The sequence below is a fragment of the Phocoena sinus genome, chromosome 14 (genome assembly GCF_008692025.1).
Source record: "Phocoena sinus isolate mPhoSin1 chromosome 14, mPhoSin1.pri, whole genome shotgun sequence".
Taxonomy (NCBI): Eukaryota; Metazoa; Chordata; class Mammalia; order Artiodactyla; family Phocoenidae; genus Phocoena; species Phocoena sinus.
Window position 1 is genome coordinate 59,218,340 of NC_045776.1, and position 27,145 is coordinate 59,245,484.

Below are 27,145 nucleotides of genomic sequence, written 5' to 3' on the forward strand. Positions count from 1 at the left end.
CACTAAAGCGTGTCCATAACTTTCACTGTCCTGCAGATTGATGTGTTTTGTCAGTATTAGGTTAATTTTCTGAGAGAAACATCAACAATTCACCCATTGTTTTCAGAAGGCTGCCGTTAACTGAGCTGTGCCCTTACCAGCTCTTTCAGCTGTTTCAGAGTAACCTGTTCCTGGCCCCTGATCCCTCATCCGCTCAGTCCTTCCCTAGAGTTCCTAGGAGACGGACTTCACTGCCCACAGGCCTCCGAGGACCATCCAGTTCCTGCCACCCCAGATCTACTTGAGTTGTGAACAGATACCCAGGCTCGGAATTGTCATGGCTGCTGCTTTCTGTATTTGTTCTTGAGAGAGATCTGTATCTTTAAAACCAAAAACCAGTTGATCTTGAAATGGCACCATGGTATTTTAAATGCATGTCCTATGCAAAATAAGGTACCTGTGTATCCAAGAACTTATTTTGGCAAGGAATGTGCGTTACACCAAAGCCCCGTGTTGCTGTGGTCGTGCTTCTCTAAATGGGTCAAAAAACTGATTAAGGGAGCCCCTTCTGCACCTTGCCGAGCAGAGCCGAGCCGGGTACCCTCCTTTACCACTAGACGTGCGCCCCTTTTTAAAAGTTACATTTATAGGTCAAGTTTCATGTATTATTAGGTAATACGAAATAATTTTCCTTTTGTAAAGGGTAAATTCCTACGTCATTTAACGTTTTTGCATTGCACCAGAAATCATGTTTGGGTGAATTTATCCCTGGAGACACCGTTAGCAGAATGGCAGGGTCCCAGGTGTTGCTAGTACTTGGACTCAGGATAAAGGGGTGGGTGTGAAGAGTCTCCCAGTCTTCAGTTGGAGGTGGAGAGATGGCATCTAGGCTTGTTCAGAGGAGAATGGAAAGGGGGGGGGTCCCCTCACCTCCCCGAGGGTAGAGGACCAGAACTCTGCGACTTGGGAAGTGTGTGGGGTCCTGGAGGAGAGGTCAGAGCCAGCGAGTCAGGAAGGGTCGTTTCCAGGAGGTTAGGGATGAAAAAACCAAGAGAACAGCCCCTTCCCAGGGCTGCGCCTCCAGCGGCCAATCCTGGGGCCCCCCTGGGGCACCCGCCATGCACTGGGCACTGCACAGCATGAATTAGCGGCGCTCAGCAGCTGAAACTTTACCAGGGTCAGTCTGTAGCCTAAGAGAACACAAAAATAAATTGATCACAGACACTGGATTTCCAGCGACTGCGCCAGCGCTTCGTCACTCCGTCCTGTCCTGCATCCACAGGGGAGCGCGCCGGTGGCGGGACTCAGGGCTGCTGAGAGCGTGAATGAAATCGCCAGTGCTTTATGTTATCCCAGCTTCAAGCGCAAACTCGGTCTGGTATCACGACAGTGGCCCTGCAAGTGATCGCATAGCCCAGGGCCTCACAGAGTGGCCTCGCTGGTCACCGGCCTTTAGCACGTCGGTCAGACCGGTGTCGACCTCAGGCAGCCACAGTCATGCTCCCATGGTCCCATGGCTTCTGAGCACCCATCAGGTTCTTCAGGGAAACAAAACCAAACCCACCCATTGGCTTTTGGCACAAGAGGGGGTATTAGGTTAGGATAACGATAAGGCTGGCGCTCTAACCCTCTCTTTGGTCTGTGCAACAGAAAGCTTTCATCCCAGGTGTCACTTTAGCTACTAGGGATGTTATTCCTGTGCCCTTATCTGTAAGTTAAGATTTTATTCACACCCTTTTGCTTAGTCATTTTTGACACGTAACAGTTGTTTACCGCTTGGAAGAGTGTCTATACCCATGTGGAAAAGGCAGCAACTAACATAGTGATGGAAAACGTTTCTTTCCCAGCAATGCTTTTGTTTCCCTGAGTGTCGCCCATACCTGGTAGGAAGGTGAGGTCTCAAGTGTGGAAGTAGCTTGTCGGTCTTTCCTGTGCGCTCACCCTGTGTGCAGTCTAGTACTAGCTTGTCCTCTTTCTGTCGGGCTGTGGGGACCACAGGGCCCAGGAAGTCGAGGGGAAGGATTCCCCCTCGCTCGGCCTCGACAACTGCAATCTGCCTTGGGTACCAGCCCCTGTGTGGAAGGCAAACGGGGTCTGCATATAAGTCAGCTGTGAGCCCTCTCTCCAAGAGACAGTTCTCCTGACGGAGTTTAGAAACATCTAAAAACACCACGAGAGACTCCGTGATGAGAACTGATCCTGACACGTCCCCTTGAAAGAGCACTTGCTTCTGAATCAGAAAACGCTCAAGGTTTTGTAAATAGCGAACCTCTCAAGGAGTTTACTAAACGGGGTGGGGGGGGGGGAGCTTCTGCGTTTCACGTCCCACGTGCAAAATGACACGGATTGGATGGCAGTTTGCAGAGACCCTCGGTTTGGGTGCCAGGTCGGGACAGGTACCCGTGACACCGTCTCTTTTCTTCCGTTCAAGGTGGAGGAGGGGCACCTGTGTGCCCTGCGGCGGCGGGAGCTGGAGGTGCACAGCCTGGCCCTGCAGAACTCGCTGCAGGAGCAGACCTGGAGTGACGAGAGGTACTTGATGCAGCGGGAGCTATGCTTCCTGAAGCAGAACATCTTCCTTTTCTACGTCAAACTCAGGTGGCTGCTGAAACACTGGCGGCAAGGGAAGCAGACGGAGGAGGACGCAGAGGATTTCACGGAGGTACCTCTGCCGGGGGAGTTCCTTTCCTTTGCATCTGTTTTGCTCCCACCCCCAGCCAGGCCCTGCTGTCCCCCCTCCCCCGACACATACAGTCATGTTCTGCTGTTTCAGAGTATTTTGTCAAGTCCAATCCAGGCAGTGGAAATGCAGTGGGTTGTCCGTGCTGCTCTTTGACCTCATTTTAAGAGCATGCTGGTCTGTGACATCATCCTGCAGACAAGTGTTGCTGCCGTGTCTTTTGTTGCTGATAGATGAATTCGTTAGTTACCACCGAGAGATTTGTGGAATGTCCTTATCGGTTCATTCCACAGTGATGGTTTGTAAAACCTAGTTCTAACTTGTTCTCTCTCCTTTTCCATTTCAGTTTTTGGTCCTAAATGCCAGAGGCCGTTCTGCCAGTGCAGTTTCATACGGTCTCTCTGAGCTCCAGGGGGTACTTTCTTGCCACCTCTGAAATCTGTATACGCTTCCTTCTTATGCCTCAATTCACAGATTCACAACAGAACCAGGACTGAGTTATTTGCTTTCTGATTTTTACTGATTAAGGCAGAGTGACCTCCAGCTCTGCAGGCTCCTCCCTGGCCTTGCTCTCTGGTGAACACAGGGCTGGAGCCGCTGGTGTCCATCTGTTCCGGACATCCATGCCCCTGGCTACCTTGTTGGCTGCTTTCAGGGCTCTGTGACTGTTGGTTCCTTTTAGCCCCTAAACACCTTTCTTCTGCCTCCTACTCTCACAAAAAGTGTATGCGATTTTAGGACACCCTACGAATGGGAAGATACAGTGATGCTCTCGCCTCAGGGTGAAGAATGTCTTCAAAAATGAATTCAACCTGCTTCTAAATAGCCATGACCTAGAAAACCACCATTAAGCAAACCCTAGTAATAGCTGTAAAGTTTTCTGTTGATCAGTACTTTAGAGTTTCTCCTCCTCTCATTTATAAAACTGTTAACTGTGAGCAGTAATAATTTATAAATAGTAATATTTCTAATCTCTTCTAATAAACCTGGGCACCCACTCTATGAAATTTAAATGGAGAAAGTAGCCAATGAGTGCCATGGCCAGAATGAGCCTATTAGGGGAAAGGGCTGAGAAGCAAAGACACGATAACCCCTAAAGTGGGTAATTATCCTCAAACACTAAAAATCAGGCTTCAGGGCAAAAGGATTCGGGTGGAGCTGTGATCATCCCCTCCTGCCGTTTCAGAGCGAGCTTCCAGAGACCTTCCACAGGCTTGGGGAGCCTGGCGTTCAGGAGGATGCAAAGGTGGACGGTCCAGACCAAGATGACGACGGTCCAGGCTGTGGCTTTTCCCTGGGGGAGCATCCTCCACAGTTTGGTGTGCAGATCGGAGACCACGGATCACGGCTGCAGCCCACAGACGGGGGACAGCTCCACAGGCAGGTGGGTGCCCACGCCGGGGAGAGGAGACCCCTAGTCTGTCATCAGTTCACGTGTTGTTGTTCCCAGGGCAGAAAGGTCTTGTTTATTTGGCTTATTCACATAAATAAGGACATGATAAGGTCACATGGATTGTGTCCCCTCAAGGCCGGCGAATGTACCTCAGCAGGAAGAAAAAACAGTATCGGATGGAGTAGCCTGTGCCTTATAAAGGTTGACCATTCTTCCAAGGAGGACGTGCCATGACCGTGGCCAGAAAAGGAACTTAGGGCTTTGCTGTCGTTTGCCGAGTGGGCATCGGCACCATCACTAAACTGGCAACGTAGCGCACAGGAGGAAAGACACAACGAGTTTGGTTTTTTTAATCCCCAAACATGTATAAAGTGTTTCGGGATCTTTTTAAGCCACGTGAAACATAATGAATGTCCCAGATAAAAATATTTGACGACACTTGGAAAAAAAATTAAAGTGTGTGTAGAGAGGTGGGATTTCAGTGTAGAACCTTAATTATGAGTGCTGCCAAACGCCCCATTCATTTGCATAAGCAGACAGGCCCACAGGCCCTGCTGAATACGCCAAAAGACACTATGGCCCCCAGAGTTTTTGCGCTTTTCTACAAAACGGCAGCCGTAGAGGGTTTGGAGTGCTGAGGTCCTGTGAGACTAAGGCTTTCTTGCTCCTGGGCATCGTGGCCTGAGTCCCTCCTGACCCTGTGTTGCTTCTTTGAGGGTCCGGCAAGCAGAGCCTGGCTCTGGGGTGAGGCGCAGGGCGGGGTGGCCCCGGACGCAGCTGCAGCTGCTCAGCCACAGGCCTTCGGGTGCTCCCTGAGCACACACGGGGCTCCACAGCTGCGGCCCCTCCCTCCGCCCAGAGCCTCAGGGCATCAAGGGGGAGAGGAATGGCAGCAGAACCTAGGCTCTGATCCAGAGGAAAGTGGCAGTGTCTGAGCTCAGGCCTGGGGGAGTGTGCCTTTCGCCTGCTGCTTTCTCTCCGTGTACAACTCAGATGTTCACAACTGCAGACCTGATTTCTACACATACTCGTCCACCCTTCATTTTTCCCAGCATAATATGACTCAAGAAAGAGGTTATACTTTCAAATGAATTTTTAATTACCGTTATTAGGAAGTTTGTCATTAGGCCAGTGTCCATGGGGAGATTTTTAGCTCATGGAATGTGTTTTCCGGCAAAGATCCAGTTAGAAAATAAAATGCTACTTTGCAACAACATCCTCTAAAATCTACCAGTTTTATTATTTTTAAAAGCGATGTTGTCACTCAGTCCTATGAAGTATCTGTGATTAATTCACATAGTATTCCTCAATTGCCATTTAGCCACAAACCCACTGCCTCTGAGGGCGCCTGTTGGGTGTTTCCCACGCGTGCATCCAAATGCTTTGGAAGGGGGGGAGGAAAACAATGTAACACATCTGGTTTCCCAAACAACAGTCATGGAAAATCTTCCCCGTGAGATGGAAAATTATGGAAAGTCACTCAGCTGGAACCTCCTGTTCAGTGTATTTTAACATCCTCTCTCTTTGCTGCCGCCTCCTTCCAACATTCACTTCTCAGCTCTTCTGCTTGGAATGGACCAGTGAGTCTCCACTTTGCATGGTGCGGGGCAGGGGCAGAGGCTGTGGATGGGCTAACAGGGCGGCTTCCAGATGGCAGATTCAGATCTGCCGTTACTGGACCCGTCTGCCCATGGCAGTCAAGTGCACACGGACGGCCAGCCGTCCGTCCGAGGACACAAGATTAATGAGCTCCACCGCAACGACAGCTGGCTCCCCGGGAGTGCACGTTCCCCGGGAGGAGGTCTGTCTGCCCTGTTGCGGAGTGGGTACCAGCCAGGCAGCCCGGATGCAAGAGCCGAGCATGTGTCTCAAGGGAGGTGCCCCGCAGAGCTGCACCTTCTCAGAAACTCCCAAGAGAGCCTCCCAAGGTGATAAGGAGAGTGGGAAACGTGGCCTGACTTCTTTCCCAAGGATAACTTAGCAAGTAACAGACTCTCCCAGGCCTTGCTTTGTGTCATACTGAACATCCTTAGAGTTAAACACAGTGGATGGCAACATTTATCATGTCAAATGAGGGGGGAAAAAAATTACATGGACCGAGTTGACCTTGGAAATAGTTGATAAAAAAACCACCAGCTTGGAAAATGTTTGGCTCTGTGAACATTCCCCGCTGACTGATGGTGCGGCAGGGACCCGACTGTCCTGGGAGCAGTGAGCACTTCCAGCTCGCCCACCCTTCGAGGAAGGGCCCAGGCTGGGGATGAGCTCCAAGACGCCCGCCACTGCATTAAGCTTCTGAGGCCAGAACTGCTATGGCTATGTATGCATTTTATACTTATTAGTAAGTCCTGAAATCAGGTTTTTAAACACAGGATAGTTAATAGGGCCAGAAGTATGACCTTGGGGTTCCAACAGCCAATCTTCCCAGAATTGGATTAATTAAAAGAGAAGTTACTTTTTCATTCAAGGCTGTGACCTAATACTCTTTTTTTCTTTTTTTACATCTTTACTGGAGTATAATTGCTTTACAATAGTGTGTTAGTTTCTTCTTTATAACAAAGTGAATCAGTTATACATATACATATGTGTCCATGTCTCTTCCCTCTTGCGTCTCCCTCCCTCCCACCCTCCCTATCCCACCCCTCTAGGTGGTCACAAAGCACCGAGCTGATCTCCCTGTGCTATGTGGCTGCTTCCCATTAACTATCTATTTTACGTTTGGTAGTGTATATATGTCCATGCCACTCTCTCACTTCATCCCAGCTTACCCTTCCCCCTCCCTGTGTCCTCTAGTATGTCAGCGTCTTTATTCCCGTCTTGCCCCTAGGTTCCTCATGACCATTTTCTTTTAGATTCCATATATATGTGTAAGCATACGGTACTTGTTTTTCTCTTTCTGACTTACTTCACTGTGTATGACAGACTTTAGGTCCATCCACCTCACTACAAATAACTCAATTTCGTTTTTTTTATGGCTGAGTAATATTCCATTGTGTATATGTGCCACATCTTCTTTATCCATCCGTTGATGGACACTTAGGTTGCTTCCATGTCCTGGCTATTGTAAATAGAGCTGCAATGAACACTGTGGTACATGACTCTTTTTGAATTACGGTTTTCTCGGGGTATATGCCCAGTAGTGAGATTGCTGGGTCGTATGGTAGTTCCGTTTTTAGTTTTTTAAGGAACCTCGGTACTGTTCTCCATAGTGGCTGTATCAATTTACATTTCCACCAACAGTGCAAGAGGGTTCCCTTTTCTCCACACCCTCCGTTATTGTTTGTAGATTTTTTGATGATGGCCATTCTGACCCGTGTGAGGTGATACCGCATGGTAGTTTTGATTTGCATTTCTCTAATGATTAGTGATGTTGAGCATCCTTTCACGTGTTTGTTGGTAGTCTGTATGTCTTTGGAGAAATGTCTGTTTAGGTCTTCTGCCCATTTTTGGATTGGGTTGTTTGCTTCTTTGATACTGAGCTGCATGAGCTGCTTGTAAATTTTGGAGATTAATCCTTTGTCAGTTGCTTCATTTGCAAATATTTTATCCCGTTCTGGGGGTTGTCTTTTCGTCTTGCTTATGGTTTTCTTTGCTTTGCAAAAGCTTTTAAGTTTCATTAGGTCCCATTTGTTTTTGTCTTCATTTCCATTTCTCTAGGAGGTGGGTCAAAAAGGATCTTGCTGTAATTTATGTCCTACAGTGTTCTCCCTATGTTTTCCTCTAAGAGTTTTATAGTGTCTGGCCTTACATTTAGGTCTTTAATCCATTTTGAGTTTATTTTTGTGTGTGGTGTTAGGGAGTGTTCTAATTTCATTCTTTTACATGTATCTGTCCAGTTTTCCCAGCACCACTTATTGAAGAGGCTGTCTTTTCTCCATTGTATATTCTTGCCTCCTTTATCAAAAATAAGGTGACCATACGTGCGTGGGTTTATCTCTGGGCTTTCTATCCTGTTCCATTGATCTATATTTTTGTTTTTGTGCCAGTACCATACTGTCTTGATTACTGTAGCTTTGGAGTATAGTCTGAAGTCGGGAGGCTGATTCCTCCAGCTCTGTTTTTTTTTTCGTTCTCAAGATGGCTTTGGCTATTTGGGGTCTTTGTGTTTCCATACAAATTGTGAGATTTTTTTGTTCCAGTTCTGTGAATAATGCCATTGGTAGTTTGATACGGATTGCACTGAATCTGTAGATTGCTTTGGGTAGTATAGTCATGGTGTATCTCTCCATCTGTTTGTATCATCTTTAATTTCTTTCATCAGTGTCTTATAGTTTTCTGCATACAGGTCTTTTGTCTCCTTAGGTAGGTTTATTCCTAGGTATTTTATTCCTTTTGTTGCAATGGTAAATGGGAGTGTTTCCTTAATTTCTTTCAGGTTTTTCATCATTAGTGTATAGTAATGCAAGAGATTTCTATGCATTAATTTTGTATCATTCATTGATTAGCTCTATTAGTTTTCTGGTAGATTCTTTAGGATTCTCTATGTATAGTATCATGTCATCTGCAAACAGTGACAGCTTTACTTCTTCGTTTCCAATTTGGATTCCTTTTATTTCTTTTTCTTCTCTGATTGCTGTGGCTAAAACTTCCAAAACTATGTTGAATAATAGTGGTGAGAGTGGACAACCTTGTCTTGTTCCTGATCTTAGAGGAAATAGTTTCAGTTTTTCACCATTGAGGACGATGTTGGCTGTGGGTTTGTCATATATGGCCTTTATTATGTTGAGGTAAGTTCCGTCTATGCCTACTTTCTGGAGAGTTTTTATCATAAATCGGTGTTGAATTTTTGTCAAAAGCTTTTTCTGCATCTATTGAGATGATCATATGGTTTTTCTCCTTCAGTTTGTTAATATGGTGTATCCCATTGATTGATTTGCATATCCCTGCATTCCTGGGATAAACCCCACTTGATCATGGTGTATGATCCTTTTAATGTGCTGTTGGATTCTGTTTGCTAGTATTTTGTTAAGGATTTTTGCATCTGTGTTCATCAGTGATATTGGCCTGTAGTTTCCTTTCTTTGTGACATCTTTGTCTTGTTTTGGTATCAGGGTGATGGTGGCCTCGTAGAATGAGTTTGGAAGTGTTCCTTCCTCTGCTATATTTTGGAAGAGTTTGAGAAGGACAGGTGTTATCTCTTCTCTAGATGTCTGATAGAATTCGCCTGTGAAGCCATCTGGTCCTGGGCTTTCGTTTGTTGGAAGAGTTTTAATCACAGTCTCAATTTCAGGGCTTGTGATTGGTCTGTTTATATTTTCAGTTTCTTCCTGGTTCAGTCTCAGAAGTTTGTGCTTTTCCAATAATTTGTCCATTTCTTCCAGGGTGTCAATTTTATTGGCATAAAGTTGCTTGTAGTAATCTCTCATGATCCTTTGTATTTCTGCACTGTCGGTTGTTACTTCTTTTTCATTTCTAATTCTATTGATTTGAGTCTTCTCCCTTTTTTTCTTGATGAGTCTGGCTAATGGTTTATCAATTCCGTTTATCTTCTCAAAGAATGAGCTTTTGGTTTTATTGATCTTTGCTGTTGTTTCCTTCATGTCTTTTTCATTTATTTCTGATCTGATAAAGCATCTAAGTGTAAATGTGAAGAACCTAAACTTCAGAGCATGATCTAATGCAATTACGTTTCATGTTCAAGTCTTCCTTTACTGCCCCTGGTCACTGAGGCGGCTGACCAGGGATCCAGCCTGAGGACCGGGTAGAATCTGCTCCCCTGGACCTTTGCCAGTGACTCAGGACCCATTTTCAGTATAGGGCCTTTGGGGACTGCCCTAGGTCAAAGCCAGCCTTTCCCCTGTAGACAGAATGCCTTTGGTTCCAGGACTTCCTGGACTTGGACTCACCTGGTGCCCAGCATCCCACTTGCTGGCAGCCCACCCTTTCTGCTCTGCCCAAGATGCAAAAACTTCCGGAAAGAGCACTTCTGCACGTCAGAACTGTGATCTGCCCTGATTTAATTTTTGAAATAAGCCAAGTGCTCCACTGGAGCCTAGGTAGCTTTTATCTTCACTTGTGTAGGCTGCACCAGATTTATTCTTCAGATTCTTCAACATTATAACCTTGCCTAGGAGACATGCAACTCTGTACGAAAGGAACCAGATCAGAGCTTAAGGTTAGGAAACACTTTATTCTTGCTCTGTATTCTGTTTGTTTGTTTCTATTACTATGAAAATAGTTACGTGCAGGACGTGGAGGGTCACAGTACCAAAAGGTACCCGAGGAAATACTCTCTTGGCCCCAGTCCCACTTCCCAGAGTTAACTGTGGCCGGCAGTTTGCAACCTATCTTTCAGAGAGTGGCAGGAGATCTAAATACGCTAAGAAGCTTGCTAAGAAGCTCATTGTTCCCATCTGGCCCCTTGACTTTCATCAGACCTGCCCTTGTTTCTTCGAAGTCTTCGGCGACAGCTCTGGGTTTGTACGTTATTCAACCTACATCTATTTGTTCTCTCACACACCCACCTTTTTCCCCCAGAGGCTCTTGCTGAAAATGATGGTGACCTGCAGGCACGGAGGCTGCACGGCCCAGACCACCTGGTGTGTCCTCAGCCAGTGCACAGAGGAATTCTGTCCATAGATGAGCCCATCATCTCTGCAAAGTTCCATCATAGATTATATTTTCACGGCCAGTCTTCAATGACTCGTTCTCTTTTATCTGTGGGGGGATAAGGGTTCTAGAAAAGAATCTGAATGTAACAATGAAGGTAGGAATGACAAATGGCTTATCTGTTAAAGTGTTGCTGGATGTGTAACTGTATCCTTTCTGGCTAATCTCAGTAGAGGACTTGTCTTGGGGCTCCTGCTGGTTGAAGTGTTACTTTTATTTTGAACCTGCAGGAGGCCCCTCTCTTTATATGTATCAAGTAGGAACTATGCATGCCTGTGTTGGGGGTCGGGGCAGCCACCACAACATTCCAGAACTCTCTGCCCAAGTGAGTAGGAGGTGGAGGCCAGCACCTCTATTTTGTGACTGGCTTTTTGCGGGTCAGCCCATAGCAGCAGGTCAGTACCTCTGTTCCAACTTTAGATTAAACCCATCTCCAAGTTAATGGCTCTGATGCAAGCAAAGTAGTTGATGGCAGTTTAGCTCTTTCACAGAATTAAATGATGCACATGTGTTAGAAATCTTAGGCAAAAGTGATTCTCTAAAGTAGCTGGTATTGCCTCACCAACTGGTATGCTACCTTTCTATAGATTTCTTTTTCACTTTCTATTAATATTTTCCTATGTCCTATAATTGGGTAGCAGTCCTACTGGCTGAAGCCCAACCTTGAACCTGTTATAAGCTTAAAACGTTATAGCACAGTCAAGCTCCTGATGCCAACTTTGGGATTCTTTTAAGCCTTCCCCAAGAGAGAGGAGCTTGGAAGGGCTGAAATGCCCTTAGAATGAGGAAAAGGAAATAGTGGAACCATTTTATCCTGTTTCTTTGCAAGAAAACCAACCAGGTGATCTTAAGGAGATCAAAAGGTTGGTCTTTTTAATTGACCACACTTACCAGATATATAAGTTAAAAGGTCACAGAGCCTTGACCCTGGCACAGAAGGTTCAGAAAGCTCTGTATTCGAGACTTTCACCTGAAGACCTCGAAATGGACCAGAGTCTTGATTCCATTCTCGACTTGATTTGGGTCTTTTTACCAAAAACACAGCGCAGCAAAGGGCCAGCACTGAGAGAAAAAGTGAGAGGAGTAACTTCTAGGAATTCTTTCAGGATGGCTATTATTATTTCTCCTGATGTGGGGGGATGGAATTTGCTTCACAGAGATTAGGCATCTTAAAAAAAAAAAAAAAAAGCCCGGGTGTAGGGTCTGATGCCAGAATTCACATATGTTGGTGGGCTTGTCTGGCCTCAGGTGGCACAGGCCTGGATTGCACTCGAGCTCCACACTTCCTCACGGCCAGACAGGTCCCCAGTCACTGTGGTTCCTCCCCTGTAACACAGGCACGTGACAGTGTGCACTCAGGATAGATGTGAGATGCAAGCAAGGTTCTGTAGGTGAATGATTAACACACCCTGGCCCATTAGAAACCATTAGCATTAGTTACCATCATTGGGTGTTTGTGTGTGTAACAGTCATTTGGAAGGATCATGCCCATCTATGGCTCATTCCCTTGGACATCAGCCCTTGCCATTGTTCTCCAGTGGCCGAGCTAGGCTGGCTGCTTGCCAGGCCACACTGCTGCTCCCGGGTGACTATGGGAACAGGTACCAAATATCATCAATTCTCTGGGCTCTTGTTCCCTTTGGCCACCTTCACCCCGAAGCAATTTTGAGCTCATTCCATGATGATTAAATATTGGTATAACAGGACATTATGTTGATTACTGTGACCCAAATGTGCATCAAAACATTAAGGCTTAATATTATTTAATCTGATATCTGCTAATGCCATAAAGTACTTACTTCCAGAGGAAGCAAATTTTCAATCTGCAAAAGGACTGTCATGTGAACCCTGCTTTCAAGGAGCACAAAGTTCTGGTCCTAATGTTGTCACGGCTGTTTGTTATATGCCTTAGAAGCCCACAGCTGACCACATACAGGACTTGGGCTTCACAGGGAGTTATTGATAACATATAAGAATTTATTATGTGGTTTTCTGCTTTTTCTAAAGTGAAAATGAGATGACTACTCCAAAGAGTGGATCAAAATTATTAGTTATTTTATGCTTAAAACTGTTTGACTTGAAAAAAGTAATGATTTTTTTTTAATTTAAAATTCAAAGATGAAGAAATCACATCTATCATAAGCCATATCTAATTTTTCAGCAAACAAATTCTGTACTGACGGAGATGTGTATTTGTGAAAAGATTGTTGCAACACGTCTTGTCACTCACTTGCACTTCTATCATTTTTAAATACTTTTGGTGTAGAGTTGAAAGGAACTTCTGCATTTATCATCAATACAACTTCACACATTTTATGAGCATCTCGTTGAGAATAGAGGTGATTTACTTACATTCAGATGGTTGGAAAGAACATGTAGGATTTTTAGAATGTTCTCTCTCTGCTGAGTTTTGCAAATGTTAACTGAATTGTCCTCTTAGTGCCTTTCATCTCAGAGCTAAAAGTGAAAATTGCTGTTCAAGGTGAGAAAAATCAAGGAGCAATAAATGCTAACAGACCATTCCACTCAACCAGAAGTCTACTGTATCTAATATTAAAACTCTTCAGATAAACTATGGAGAAAACTATGGTGTTTTCAGTGATAAATCTCATGTTAAGGAATTTCTCTTTTCTAATTCAACTTTATTTAAATCCACACATATATGGGAAGTATCTCAAATTCTTCCCAAATGCAGTTAGCCATTTTTGTATATGTACATGTATGTTTCGTGCACTGACTAGATGGTTTTAGAAGCACAGCTGGCTCTCGAGCTGATGGAGGACAGAAGGCTGATGGGTATGCAGATCCAGGCTGGAGGTCCACTCCTCGCTGCCCCGGCACTGGAGGTTTACCATGTAGCGGATTCTCTGTCTTCCATATTACAGACAACCTGCCTCCAGCAGGACTGAGAGAGCTTTTATTTCTCCTGCCTCATAAATATACCAAACAGGATTGCCCTGAGACCGGTCTGGGAGCTCGAGATAGGCTTTTAGTGCTTTCTGATGGGAAGAGATGGGCTCGTGTGGCTTTTACCATCCAGGTACCATAATTGATTCAGTGTGTATTAATTCATTTGGCCAAACCTTTCTGGAAAAATGCCCATGCTGAAGCATATCTAAGATAGCAATCACAGTTTTGAAATGTGTGTCCAAAGGGCTGGACAGGTTTTAGAAAATATAAAATCTTTTAAGTTAGGTATAAGCAGATTAGTAATAAAAATCCATTCTTCATTTATCAGACCTGTTTGCATGCTTCCCATGAGCTAAGCACTGTCTCCTCCCACATCTTACAGATCTGGGGGACAGGGGAGGGACAGGATAAACGAGTAGGTGCAGTGGTTCTTCCTGCCGTTAGTGAGCAGAAAAGAGAGGGGTAGTGATTCTATCTCGGGGACCACGAGGAAGCCTTCATGAACAAGTTAACCGTTTACCTTTGGCTTTTTTTTATTTTAACATCTTTATTGGAGTATAATTGCTTTACAGTGGTGTGTTAGTTTCTGCTTTATAGCAAAGTGAATCAGCTATACATATGCATATATTCACATATCTCCTCCCTCTTGCGTCTCCCTCCCACCCTCCCCATCCCACCCCCCGAGGTGGTCACAAAGCACCGAGCTGATCTCCCTGTGCTATGTGGCTGCTTCCCACTAGCTATCTGTTTTACGTTTGGTAGTGTATATATGTCCATGCCACTCTCTCACTTCATCCCAGGTTACCCTTCCCCCTCCCTGTGTCCTCAAGTCCATTCTCTACGTCTGCGTCTTTATTCCTGTCCTATCCCTAGGTTCTTCATAACAAAATTTTTTTTTAGATTCCATATATATATGTTAGCATACGGTATTTGTTTTTCTCTTTCTGACTTACTTCACTCTGTATGACAGACTCTGGGTCCATCCACCTCACTACAAATAACTCAATTTCGTTTCTTTTTATGGCTGAGTAATATTCCATTGTATATATGTGCCACATCTTCTTTATCCATCCGTTGATGGACACTTAGGTTGCTTCCATGTCCTGGCTATTGTAAACAGAGCTGCAATGAACATTTTGGTACATGACTCTTTTTGAATTATGGTTTTCTCAGGGTTTATGCCCAGTAGTGGGATTGCTGGGTCATATGGTAGTTCTATTTTTAGTTTTTTAAGGAACCTCCATACTGTTCTCCATAGTGGCTGTGTCAATTTACATTCCCACCAACAGTGCAAGAGGGTTCCCTTTTCTCCACACTCTCTACCTTTGGCTTTAATTGTTAAACCTCAGAATTCACCCCCACCCCATGACTATGCTTGTCATATATTGTAATATATGACTTCTTAGTAACTACAAGTCTGAGTATGACCACCTATGTTGATGAGAGACACGAGCCCTTTATTAATTCCCTTCTGGTTCAACAGCTGGCACTCAAATGACAGCATACATACGTGAGCGTAGGTATCTCGTTATTTCTGCTCCTCAACCAGAGCCGGGACATCTGAAGTCAAGCAGAGTGTCCTGGCAGCCCTGGCTTGGCTCCCCCTGGCCTCCCACAGCTTCCTCCCGTCTCTGATCCAGGTTCCTGTGGCGCTAGCATCCTAATGCAATGAGCCCTTGGCAGCGTCGGCCCCAGAGCCTGCAGGCGACCAGGGAACCCGGCTCTGCCACTAACTGTGCAGATTCCCTCCCACCCACCTTGGAGACAGACCGGCCCCAGTGCCCTTTTGCTTGCCAGGCTCCTGTCCTTGCCCTTGTGAGATGCCAGAGCCGCCCGGTGTCCCCGCAGGTGGCAGAGAACCAGCCGCTGTTCTGCGCGCTCAAGGCGCTGCTGGAGGAGCTGCGTGTGGAGCTGCGGGAAGACGAACGTGCACGGCGGCGGCTGCAACAACAATATGCTGGCGATAAGGCCTCCTGGGACGTGGAGTGGGCCGCGCTCACCTGCCGCCTGGAGCAGGTACGGCCGCCAGGGCTCCGCTCCGACCGCGGGGAGGGTCCGGATCCCAGGGCCCTGCCAGGGAAAGAGGGTGCGAGGAGAAAGCCAGGAGCAGCTGCCCCTGCCACCCCAGAAAGTCCCCGCCTTCCCACAGTGCTGTCTTTTCCCTACTATTACCTCTCCCAGATCTAGAACACTGCCCCAATCCAGCAGCATTTCAAAAGTAGCGTTTATTTTCCCATTCTGTGTAGAACAAGGTTGTCTCTTTTTGTTATTATTATTAAATTTATTTAAAAGCAAAAAGTGTTCACCCATTCCCTGCCCTCTTCCCCTGGCAACCCCCAATCTGTTCCATGCATCTCTGAGCTTGGCTTCATTTATAATATTTATAGAGTCCACATATACCAGAAATCATACAGTATTTATCTTTCTCTGACTTATTTCACTTAGCATAATGCCTTTGGGGTCCATCCATGTTGCTGCAAATGGCATTATTTCATTCTTTTTCATGGTTGAGTGGTATTCCATTATACAAATGTACTACATCTTCTTTATTCATCTGTCGACGAACACTTAGGTTATGCATTATTTCTCGGCTATTGTAAACAGTGCTGCTATGAACATGGGGGATATCTTTTTACATTAGTGTTTTCGTTTTCTTCAGGTAACAAGATACATGAAAACATGTTCTACGTTATTAATCATCAGGGAAATGCAAATCAAAACCACAATGAGCTGTCACCTCACACCTGCTGGAATGGTTCTTATCAGGAAAACTAGAAATATCAAGTGTTGGTGAAGAGGTGGGGAGAAGGGAGCAAGGCTGTCTTTAGTGCCACTGAAGCATGACCAGGGTGAAAAACGTGACCAGAGTGCACTGACAGAATTCAGACAGGGGCAAAGAAAAAGCAGATTGTGGTTTAGTTACCTCTGAAAAAAGGAAATGAATGCTTTCCGTGGTTTAGTTACCTCTGAAAAAAGGAAATGAATGCTTTTCGTTAGATTTCTCCCAATACCAGAAAGAGCTTGTAGACCTACCTCCCACTGCAGCCCTGGAAGTCTGATCAATTTCGGTGTCCTTACTTAATGGAAGGAGCCCGAGGCCCAGAGGAAGCGTGTCGTCTCAGACCACAGAGCCTTTAGTGCAACTGGAGCTGAGAGCAGGTTACTGCCTCCACCGCCCACAAGAGAGCAGAGCCTCTCGGAGATTTGAGACCCCAGCCCTGGTCGTTAAGATCGGGCTGAGCCAGGAACGCTGTTTTCTAAGTGCTTTCTCCCTGGAAGTCTTTGAAAGCGGTGTCACTTCCCATGTAGGGTCTGCTCGCTCAGATTGCTCCTCCAGGTTTCTTCCAGCCCCTTGATCACGATAAGGGAGGAAAGGTCTGCACGTCTTTGATAATCTATTTTCTAGGCCCTGTTTTGAGGCATACCATAAAGTAATCAAAACTTTACATGAACTGGCTCAGTCATGAAAGAAAACACTTGCCTGGAAAGAAGACATCTAAATGGCCTTGATAAAAGATTAAAGGGTCTGTCCTGTCAAAAGACAGCTCCCGTGGTATACCCACAAGTTCACGGGCACTGCTGCCTGGTCCAAGGGAGCAGAAGTGTCCGGCTCACGTCCCTGGGTGGAGCACAGGTATAGCCTCCTCTGCAGGCGAAGCACCAGGCCAGGCTGGGCAAGGGATGCAGCTGCTAACCCAGGTATGACTCCTGCCTACTGCTGGGCAGGAGGTTCTTACTAGATTTTCTGTTTATCTTAGTTCACAGCCTGAAGAGCTGGCAGTGGATGAGAAATGAGTAAGGGCGTTCTGATGAGCTGCCTTTAAACTTCCTTAAAACTATGTTTGTAGTGGAAAAATCTAAATATTTTCAGAGATGTAAGCGTAGCTAAAAAGAGGAGGCATAATCTCTGATGTGAGCCAGTTTCTCAGACATTTGGAGCCCAGGGAATGATGGATGTGGGCTGATGCTAGTTCACTCATCTTTATCCTTTTCTACTTAAATGCAAAACAGTTGAATTCTACCGAAAGTGAAGTATTTTCTTTCAGTGGAAGCCATCTTATGTCAGTTCCCAAATCTGTGATTCCTTCAACTGACTCCTAGGTCAGACCTTGCTCTAACTGCCAGGATCCCCCAACAAATAAGACAGATCTTGAAAGGGTTCTCAGTGCAGTGGGAGACCAGACAAGGGCCACAGTTACTACTAGTGTGGCAAGTGCCCCGCCAGGCCTGTACACAGGCTCTCAGGGATGGCGGGGGGGCGTGCAGGGCACACACCTCGGCTTGAGGGTTCAGGGAAGGGTTGTTTGTGAAAGCCCTGCGTAGAATGAATCTCGGAGGATGAACAGGAGTGGACACATGGAAAAGGAGAGAAACAGTCTTTTGGACAAAAAAGGGACATCATGAAGAAAAGAGCATGGCACACCGGAGGAGCTGCACCTTGTCACATACAGTGGAAAGCAGAATAGCCAAGGAACTGAAACATTAATCCTGATTTTATCACACGAGTAAAACATTTTGACTTGCGTTTTTAAGAGGTAATTCTGGTATTGAGGTAGAGAATGGATTAGAAACCATTAGAATTGAACGGATTAACATGGGTCCATAGGTAGACTTCGGGGATCTGCTGAACTAGAATAGGCAAAAGGATACATCTTTATGTTCATGAGTCTTTCACTAAAATTTATCACATTCACCAACAACAGTACACCCCCAATACCCTCCTCCTGTCCTCTGTGCTGTTGTCAGTTTACTTCTACACATTCTCTAAAGACAAAATACAATGCAACTATTTTTACTTCAGATACTCAGTAGTATTCTAAAGCAGTTAAAAAGAGGAGGAAATGAGTTATATTTGCATTTATTTAGGTCATTTCCAGTGTTCATTTTTTGTGCAGGTCCAAGTGTTTCTTGATACCATATTCCTTGTGCCTGAAAATTTCCTCTTATCATTTCTTGAAATGTAAGCCTGCTTTAAAGTTTTCATTTGTTGAAAAGGCATTTTTCTTCCATCATTTTTGAAAGATGGTGTTGCTAAGTATAGAATTCTGTTGAGGTTGACATTTTCCCCCTCCAGCCCTTTCAAGATGTCACTCCATTTTCCCCCGACTTACATACTTTCCGAGGACAGGTCTGCTGTCATTCTCGTCTGCGCACCTCCATTTGTGGTTTATTTTGTTTCTCTGTCTGCCTCCAAGGTTTCCTCTTTGGTTTTCAGCAGTTTGCATGTGATGTCTAGATGGGAGTTCTTTTGCTTGTTAGTTTTTGGTCTTTAATCTCCTGGGTGTTATTATAGACTGCCAGGTTACATCACTCTCCCATCACCAGGTTCCACATGGTGTCCCTAAGGATGTAGGGACAGACACGTGCCTGCCTGCAAGGAGTTGTACAGCAGGACAGGCAAGAGATGTGGTGACTCACAGTTGGGAAGGGAGAGTAAGAAGCAGACTCTGGGAAGCTGGGTGGATTCACTGCTTCACCTTCTGTGTGACTCTGTCAGATTTTTTTAACGTCTTTATTGGAGTATAATTGCTTTACAATGTTGTTTCTGCTGTACAACAGAGTGAATCAGCTATATGTATACGTATATCCCCATATCCCCTCCCTCTTGTGTCTCCCTCCCACCCCTCTAGATAGTCAGAAAGCACTGAGCTGGAGAACCCTGTACTATGCAGCTGCTTCCCACTAGCTAGCTATTTTGCATTTGGTAGTGTATATATGTCAATGCTACTTTCTCACTTCATCCCAGCTTACCCTTCCCCCTCCCTGTGTCCTCAAGTCCATTCTCTACGTCTGCATCTTTATTCCTGTCCTGCCTCTATGTTCATCAGAACCATTTTTTTTTTTAAGATTCCATATATATGTGTTAGCATATGGTATTTGCTTTTCTCTTTCTGACTTAACTTCACTCTGTATATATGACAGACTCTGGGTCCATCCACCTCACTACAAATAGTTCAATTTCGTTTCTTTTTATAGCTGAGTAATATTCCATTGTATATATGTGCCACATCTTCTTTATCCATTCATCTGTCGATGGACACTTAGGTTGCTTCCATGTCCTGGCTATTGTAAATAGTGCTGCAATGAACATTGTGGTACACGCTTTTTTCGGGGGGTGGGGGGCGGTACACGGGCCTCTCATTGTTTTGGCCTCTCCCGTTGCGGAGCACAGGCTCCAGACACACAGGCTCAGTGGCCATGGCTCACGGGCCCAGCCGCTCTGCTGCGCGTGGGATCCTCCCGGACCGAGGCACAAACCCGTGTCCCCTGCATCGGCAGGCAGACTCTCAACCACTGCGCCACCAGGGAAGCCCCCACGCCTCTTTTTAAATTACGGTTTTCTCAGGGTATATGCCCAGTAGTGGGATTGCTGGGTCATATGGTAGTTCTAATTTTAGTTTTTTAAGGAACCTGCATACTGTTCTCCATAGTGGCTGTATCAATTTACATTCCCACCAACAGTACATGAGGGTTCCCTTTTCTCCACACCCATTCCAGCATTTACTGTTTGTAGATTTTTTGATGATGTCCATTCTGACTGGTGTGAGGTGATAACTCATTGTAGTTTTGATTTGCATTTCTCTAATGATTAGTGATGTTGAGCATCCTTTCACGTGTTTGTTGGCAATCTGTATATCTTCTTTGGAGAAATGTCTATTTAGGTCTTCTACCCATTTTGGGACTGGGTTGTTTTTTTTTGATATTGAGCTGCATTAGCTACTTGTATATTTTGGAGATTAATCCTTTGTCAGTTGCTCTGTTTACACATTTTCTCCCATGTCAGATGTTTTTAATTACGACTTTAAAGATGAAAAGTGCTTCCTCCATAAGATTGGTCAGATCTTGGTTTAAACATGTTTCCAGGGATAATACATGAACGTGCTGAGATTTTCTTCACCTACTAACGCGAGACTGTCAGGGACTAAGTTCCTAAGTCTGTTCTCCTTGACAGCTGGAAGCGAAGACTGAGAAAAGCTTGGGAGACCTGGGCTCCTCTGCTGACAGCAAAGGGGTGTTCATGAAGGAGAGGGAGGCACAGCAGAAGCTCCTGGCTGACAGTCATGGGCTGGTCATGGACCTGCGATGGCAGATCCACCACAGCGAGAAGAACTGGAACCGAGAGAAGGTAGAGCTTCTCGACCGCCTGGACCGGGAGCGGCAGGAGTGGGGGCGGCAGGAGAAGGAGCTCCTGTGGAGAATCGAACAGGTGAGGATGCCCCAGGGGAGGAGGTGAGGATGCCCCAGGGGAGGAGGCAGAGACGCCTGACCTGGAAATCAGAGCACTCAGAAGGGGAAAATCAGACAGCTCGGAGGTCTCTGCTGCATCAGGCTGATGTAGGGGCTTCCAGAGGAAGAGGAAGAAATCCTAGGAGTTCTGGTGTTGGAGACCTAGGCTCAGCCCTCCCATGACACAGACCTTTTCATCGCAAAGTCTGTGGGTAACTTCCCTGTGTGTGTACGGTTGGGGGGTAACTTTTTAAAGGTGTTTAAAGACTAAACTTGAAAGATGAGATTATTTCAGGCCTTAGGAAGTGATTTCTACCAAAAAGCAAACTAGCTTTTAAGTCTGCCACTAAAGATGTGGTCATGGTGACTGCTCCAGCTTGAATGGAACTGTTGTCCATTAGTAAAGAAATTGCTGAAGTCAGTAGGAAGTCAGGCTGTTTGCACCTGCTGTGGATCTTGTGGAGCTGTGATTAGACAGGACACAGGGGAAGTGACTGATCTTTCGTCATCTTCAGCTAAACAAACATTGAAAAATGTAGATGAGTTCTGTGGGAAAGGGGGAGTTGTTGTTCTAGAGATAATCACTCCCTGCCTTGCGTCAGACTTAGGACAGTTTGTGTAGCTGCAGTCCTGCCTGAGTAGTGCACAAATTAAATTTTCACATGAAACTGATGAAGGACTGGGATTCTACCCTGGCTGGATTTTTACAGAGCATGCACTGTAGTTCAGCCTGTCACACTTATAATAAATTCAGGAGGCCTCAAGGAAATGTATTAATCAATAAACTGAATGCAGGAAAAATAACTTCATTATTCTATCATAAATATCCATGCTGTCTTTTGGAAAATGTGCTGTATTATCCCTAGACATGGGACCTGTGTTCTGCAGGTGCAGTGGCAAAGGTCCGTTTCTGCTCACTGCTGAGATGGGAGGGGGTGAGGGAGAGAGAACTGAAAAGGACCAGGAATCTTTGGCTCTGAAACCTCTGAGCAGAAGTGCACTGCAGATAAAGAGGCCCAACATCCTTCCTGGGTTTGGTTACTCACACAACTGAGTCACCAGACTGGTAGATGATATGGCTCATTTCAAAATTCCCCAAATCCTATCGAAGGAAAGTTGGCCACTTCCTGTTTGGCCTAGAAATGTGGCACCTGAGAAGAATCTTCTGTCTTAAATCCCCTGTGTGCCTGTGCTCTATGCAGAGGATCAGCTGTCGGGTGGGAATCGTAGGGGCAGATGCAGCACATACCCTTACAAAGTGGTCACAGATTCACCCATTGTTCGTTAACCAGTATCCTGGCTCCTCCAGGTACCTCGTTATCAGGGAGGGTCCCTCCTGGCCATCCCTCCAGGACCGTACACACTGTCCCTCCCGCACTTCAGCAAGGCCATCGTCATCACCCCTTTGCCCGTGAGCTGTAGGCTTGTTGGTCTCATCATGGCTTCATTTTCGAAGTCACACCTTGGATGTAAGTTAAGCAAGTCTTTAAGGGCTTCATTTTACTTTGGGGAATGAGGAATTTCTAGAAGTAAAGGAAAAATTAGTAAGACATCCCGTGACATTTAATGTTCGAAGAGTTAATGCCCTAGGGATGAACAGCCACCCCATTTTAAGACTATCTTTGGAAAGATGAGTGGGCAGGGGCTGAACTCCATTTCCAGACTGTCACTACTGCCATGGCCCTACCACGATGACAGCCTCAGAACCTCAGTCATCAAGGTTAACATCTTTGAGCAAAATGGACTCAAGACACGTGGGTTCTGGGGCGTTCATTCATCTGTTCCTGAAATCTGTGTGGTGGATCCCGCAGGTTTTGTACAATGATTTCATCGCTGTTTTCAGAAGAGGGTTTGTTGATGCTTCAGATATGCAATTGTGGCTTTCAAAAATAAATCCAGCCTCCCTCCACCCCCCGCAAATATTTGACATTTAAAAAATCACAGTACCCAATCCTGAAAATGAGGAAAAGCAGTTACAGGTATTCTCTGTAAAAGAGGAAATTGGCTGAAGTGTAGTGTATGATTTTTTTTAATCAGTTATTGAGTTGTTTATTCATTTAACTTTTAGCTGCACATTCCGTAGATGTGCAGACATCTACAACAAGACACGTAGACAAACATTCTTCATAACGTATGCCCCTCGATATCTATGTGGTGGGCCGTGTAACCTTGTCTGTGATGACCTAATACAGATGGTGAAAGAAGTAACACTAAATCCATTTTCCACTTTGAGAACACATGCTTCGTACTTGCCCGGTGGTGTTGAATTCCTACATAATTTCTGTGCCATGTGAGGCATCTGATATGACGAATGACTGTGGGAATGTGGTTAAGGTCATGTAACACACACCATCTCTCTTATCAGCATCTGTCTCAACCCAGATCTGATGGGTGAGAGTTAACTTTCCTGGAGTTACACTACTTTCTCCTCTGTTCAGTCTGTTAGCCTGCGGAGGCCTGAGGAGTTGGCTGTGGTAAAGGACTAAATGAAAGCGCCCATGTCATTCTTCTTCCAGTGACTTCCTTAAATCAGTTACCTCTGCAGCATGAAAGGCTGTTCTCTTAAAACCTGTGTACAAAGTAACCTTTTTTCTTGTGACCAATTCAGGTAAAGTGACATTCTCAAGGGTTTACTGTTGCCTGCAAACCTTGTAAATTTGGTGTTTGCTTTATAAGTTGTTCTACTGCAGGACTCTAAGTACAGTAGGTGCTGATGCCTGGTTTGAAATGACTCTCCTAGGAAACCCTATCCTTGTAGGGATCATTTATTCTATGACAGCACTGCAGAGGCATCTTGGCAGCAGAAACCTCCAGCTGAAACCACTCCAGCTCATTTTTAGGGAACCTAACTAACACTTACAGCTTTAGTGCACATTGCTCCTGGCTGCCCAGGTTTATTTTTGAAACCCCACTTTGCTGAGTGAGAATATGCTGGATCATAGCTCTCCCCTGTAGTCATTCTCCCCGCTCTTCACACACACCCTCCGTGCACATTTACAGCTTCAAATGTGATTCTTGCATTTTAATTCTGTGCCCGAAATAGCTTGGAGATGATCATATGTTGAAACTAAATTACACTGACATGCATTAGATGAACATAATAAAAAACTTTCCTTTTCATTTTTTTAAAAAAGAAAGCATTTAGCATCTTTGAGAGCTATGTCACTGGGGAGGGAGTAGAAAGCAGAGGGGGCTGAGCTGAAACCCCCGGTGACTTGCTTGTTCCCTAATTCAACTGGGATTCTGCCTCAAACTCTAACATTTAAGCTGCAGCTGCTTGAATCGCCATCTTGCTCCTAAAATGAAGATAATACTCTGAGACTGGTTCCACCACCTCAGAAATTGCTAGAAATGAGTAAAAGTCCCCATGACTCCTCATGGCTTTGTTCCCTATGACACACAGGCCACACTTATCCAGCTTGCTGATGAAGGCTTCAGTTAGGACAGGAGATGTAGTTTGTGAAAGATGCCTTGTTAAAGGGTAAATAAATGTGCTTCCAAGGGAGGGTCAAAGCCTCCGGGCACCGTCTCAGCACCACTTCTGCTGCCCCCGCCCTTGAGTTCAAGTCCAAAGAGCAGCCAGGGCGGTGGAGTGTGTGAGCCGACCTAAGGTGCTTTCTGCCTGTTTTGGAGGGGAGCTCAGGAGGGTCCAGGGCAGCCCCTCAGGGCTCCTCCATGGAGAGGGCACTGCAGGCACGCGTGTCCCTGCCTGTCCCTGTGGTTCCACGCGGCTCCTCCTGAAGGGCCCCCTGCTGTGAGGGCATGAGGCATTCGTTTATCAGTGCCCCCAGGCCTGAGGAATCACGCAGGCCTCAAGGGGGGTCGGTGGTGGTCCCGCTGACGAACAGTGAGCTTTACGCCGGGCCCGGCCTGCAGCCCTCCCACAGCCCCAGAGAGAGGGGCACCCCTCTTACAGGTGGGGACACTGAGCTGAGATGACCAGCCACACACACTGGTTGCAGGTCTCCTGAGGTTTCCCCACTGCTGCTGCTTGCATTTTACCAAGTCAGAGAAAAGTATGACTCCAAACTATGTGGCTCATGTTTTTGTTTCTTTTTCTAGTCATACCAGATCTTTAATTACCTCTGTAGCTAAATTTTAATCCTCTCAAGCAAAGTGTCAGATGTTTTCGACACCCAGTGGTTATAACCCAGGTGATCACTCGGGATTTATGTAGGACCCATTTCAAGTAATTTGGAGACCATGCTCTGTTGTTATTTAGAAACTCTGCTAGTTAGGAAAATCAAATTCACCCTCAGAAGTTTGCTATCACTGATGGCTTTCCACTGAGTGTGCCTTACGTTCTGAAGGTAATTACCAAAAGCGAGTTCTAAATGTGTCGTTTGGTAATGTTAGATTTAAAAAAATACATGTATAATTTCCTGTGAGCACAGTACTCAAAGTTATATACAATAACATATTCTCATCAGAAGGAGCTGGCTGGCGTGTGGTTAATGCAGATTTTTCTAGTCCATATAAAATTGTGATTTTTCTTTTCAAAAAGCATTTGTGATGTGTTAGTTTTGAAATTAAGGTCAGAACTTTAAGAACGTAGACTTCTCACCATCTTTCAGAGAGACCATACGTTAATTCCAAATTGTGGAGAAACCACGACCTTAGGGAGCAACAGACAGAAAAATGAGGCTGATTGTTTTCATTTTTAAAACCCTCAAGTTGCAGAAAGTAAACAGTCCCCGGAGAGATGGCAGTTTCCTCTGTGATCAAAAGGAAGGCGATGTCCACCCCTGTGCCCACACGGGGAGCCCCTGGGCACCCCACCCCACGGGGACGTGGCCCTGCATGGACACTGACTCCAGCACGTTTGAGGACCAGCCGCTGTCCAAGCTGAAGGAATCGGACAGGTGCTCGGCCCGGGAGAATCTCTACCTGGATGCCCTGTCCTTGGACGACGAGCCAGAGGAGCCTCCAGACCGCAAGCCCGAGAGGGAGTTCAGGAACTGCTTCCCCGAGGTCAGCCTGGGTTTGGGGTCTAGTTACCTGCGGCAGGACCGAGGGCAGGGGCTTGGGAAGGCGGCCGAGTGGCTGGCAGGCCCCTGGTTTTGCATATCACAGCCTCTGGGGTCAGTAAAAACGAACCCTTCATGATGCAGGAGCTTTGCTTGGTGGTCCTGACCCCAGGCTCCCTGCTTCACTTAGCTGCTTGTCTCAGGTTCAGAAATTCAGGGCTTGGGTCCTGTGTGAATGGGAGTCTCAGGAATGGGAGTGTCCAGTGAAACACAAGAGGAAATACTGGGTTGACCAAAAAGTTCGATCAGTTTTAAGTAAAAATAAAAGACATTTTTCATTTTCAGCAAGAACTTTATTTAACGACGTATTCATTAACCAAACGAACTTTCTGGCAAACCCAATAGATCATCCTGGGAAGTGCAGAGCCGCAAGTTTTCTTAAAATCATAGTACGGCCTTCTCATTCCAGAAAACAATAACAGGAAAAAAATTTGCTTTAAAGAAAGTAACAAATGTCACTAACCAGTGACATACAATAAATACCTTATCTGTGCAAAGGGGAAAAAATCCAACACTAGAAACCTATGTAACTTAGATCAGCAAATAGAAGAGCTTAGCTCTGTGCAGAAATCTCCATGGCACAGCATTGGGTTTTTTTGGTTATGACTTTCTAAAAACTGGGATTTAAAGATTGATTTTAGGAATCATACCTGAGCCAATCTCACAGTGGCTGCACCCGTCATTTGACACGCTCAGCGGACGGGGTGCCCGTCAGGCAGGGATGTTGAAGTGGGGGATCACTCTCAGTCACAGGTCGACGAGGTCAAGTGCCTTCTCCTCGGCACCTGTACCCAGCAGCGGTGACAGCGCCAGCATGCCACCCCGGGGATCTAGTGGCATCGTCTCCTGTGCCATCTTCAAAGCAGTGGCCAGATCCCACGGGAGGGCTCCCTGGGGGATGCTCAGGCGGTTTGCTGTGCCAGGACTCAGTCGCAATACCTCCAAGGCTCACTGGACCTCGCTCCCTCGGGACTGGTCCGCACGGGGGTGTCCTCAGGAGGACCGTGTGTGCATGTTCTCTTCTTTAGCAGAGGTCACTGTACCTTCCCTGATTCCCACGGGCGATGTTTAAAACAAAGAGCCCTCTAAGGGTGTCACACCGACTTCTGCATTTTTTATTCAGTACAGTTGGTGTGCAATATAAGTTGCAGGTGTCCAACAGTGATTCACAATTTTTAAAGGTTCTGCTCCCTTTAGTTGTTATAAAACATTGGCAGTATTCCCTGTGCTGTACAATACATTCTTGTAGCTTATTTATCTTATATGTAGTAGTCTATACCTCTCACACCGACTTCTATAGGCAGGCTGAGGCCAAGAGAC

At 45.8% G+C, this 27,145-nt stretch overlaps 1 protein-coding gene across 5 annotated transcripts in view; it reads left to right on the forward strand.

The window, feature by feature from the left end:
• Positions 1 to 27,145, forward strand: part of MTCL1 (microtubule crosslinking factor 1) — a 123,995-nt gene that overhangs the window by 87,286 nt on the left and 9,564 nt on the right. For all 5 annotated transcript variants that reach the window (XM_032654375.1, XM_032654379.1, XM_032654376.1 and 2 more), the window contains 5 exons: positions 2,411 to 2,641; positions 3,846 to 4,043; positions 15,420 to 15,587; positions 20,524 to 20,778; positions 25,473 to 25,769. In XM_032654375.1, coding sequence (XP_032510266.1) covers positions 2,411 to 2,641; positions 3,846 to 4,043; positions 15,420 to 15,587; positions 20,524 to 20,778; positions 25,473 to 25,769 — 1,149 coding nt within the window. The remainder of the gene's footprint in view (positions 1 to 2,410; positions 2,642 to 3,845; positions 4,044 to 15,419; positions 15,588 to 20,523; positions 20,779 to 25,472; positions 25,770 to 27,145) is intronic.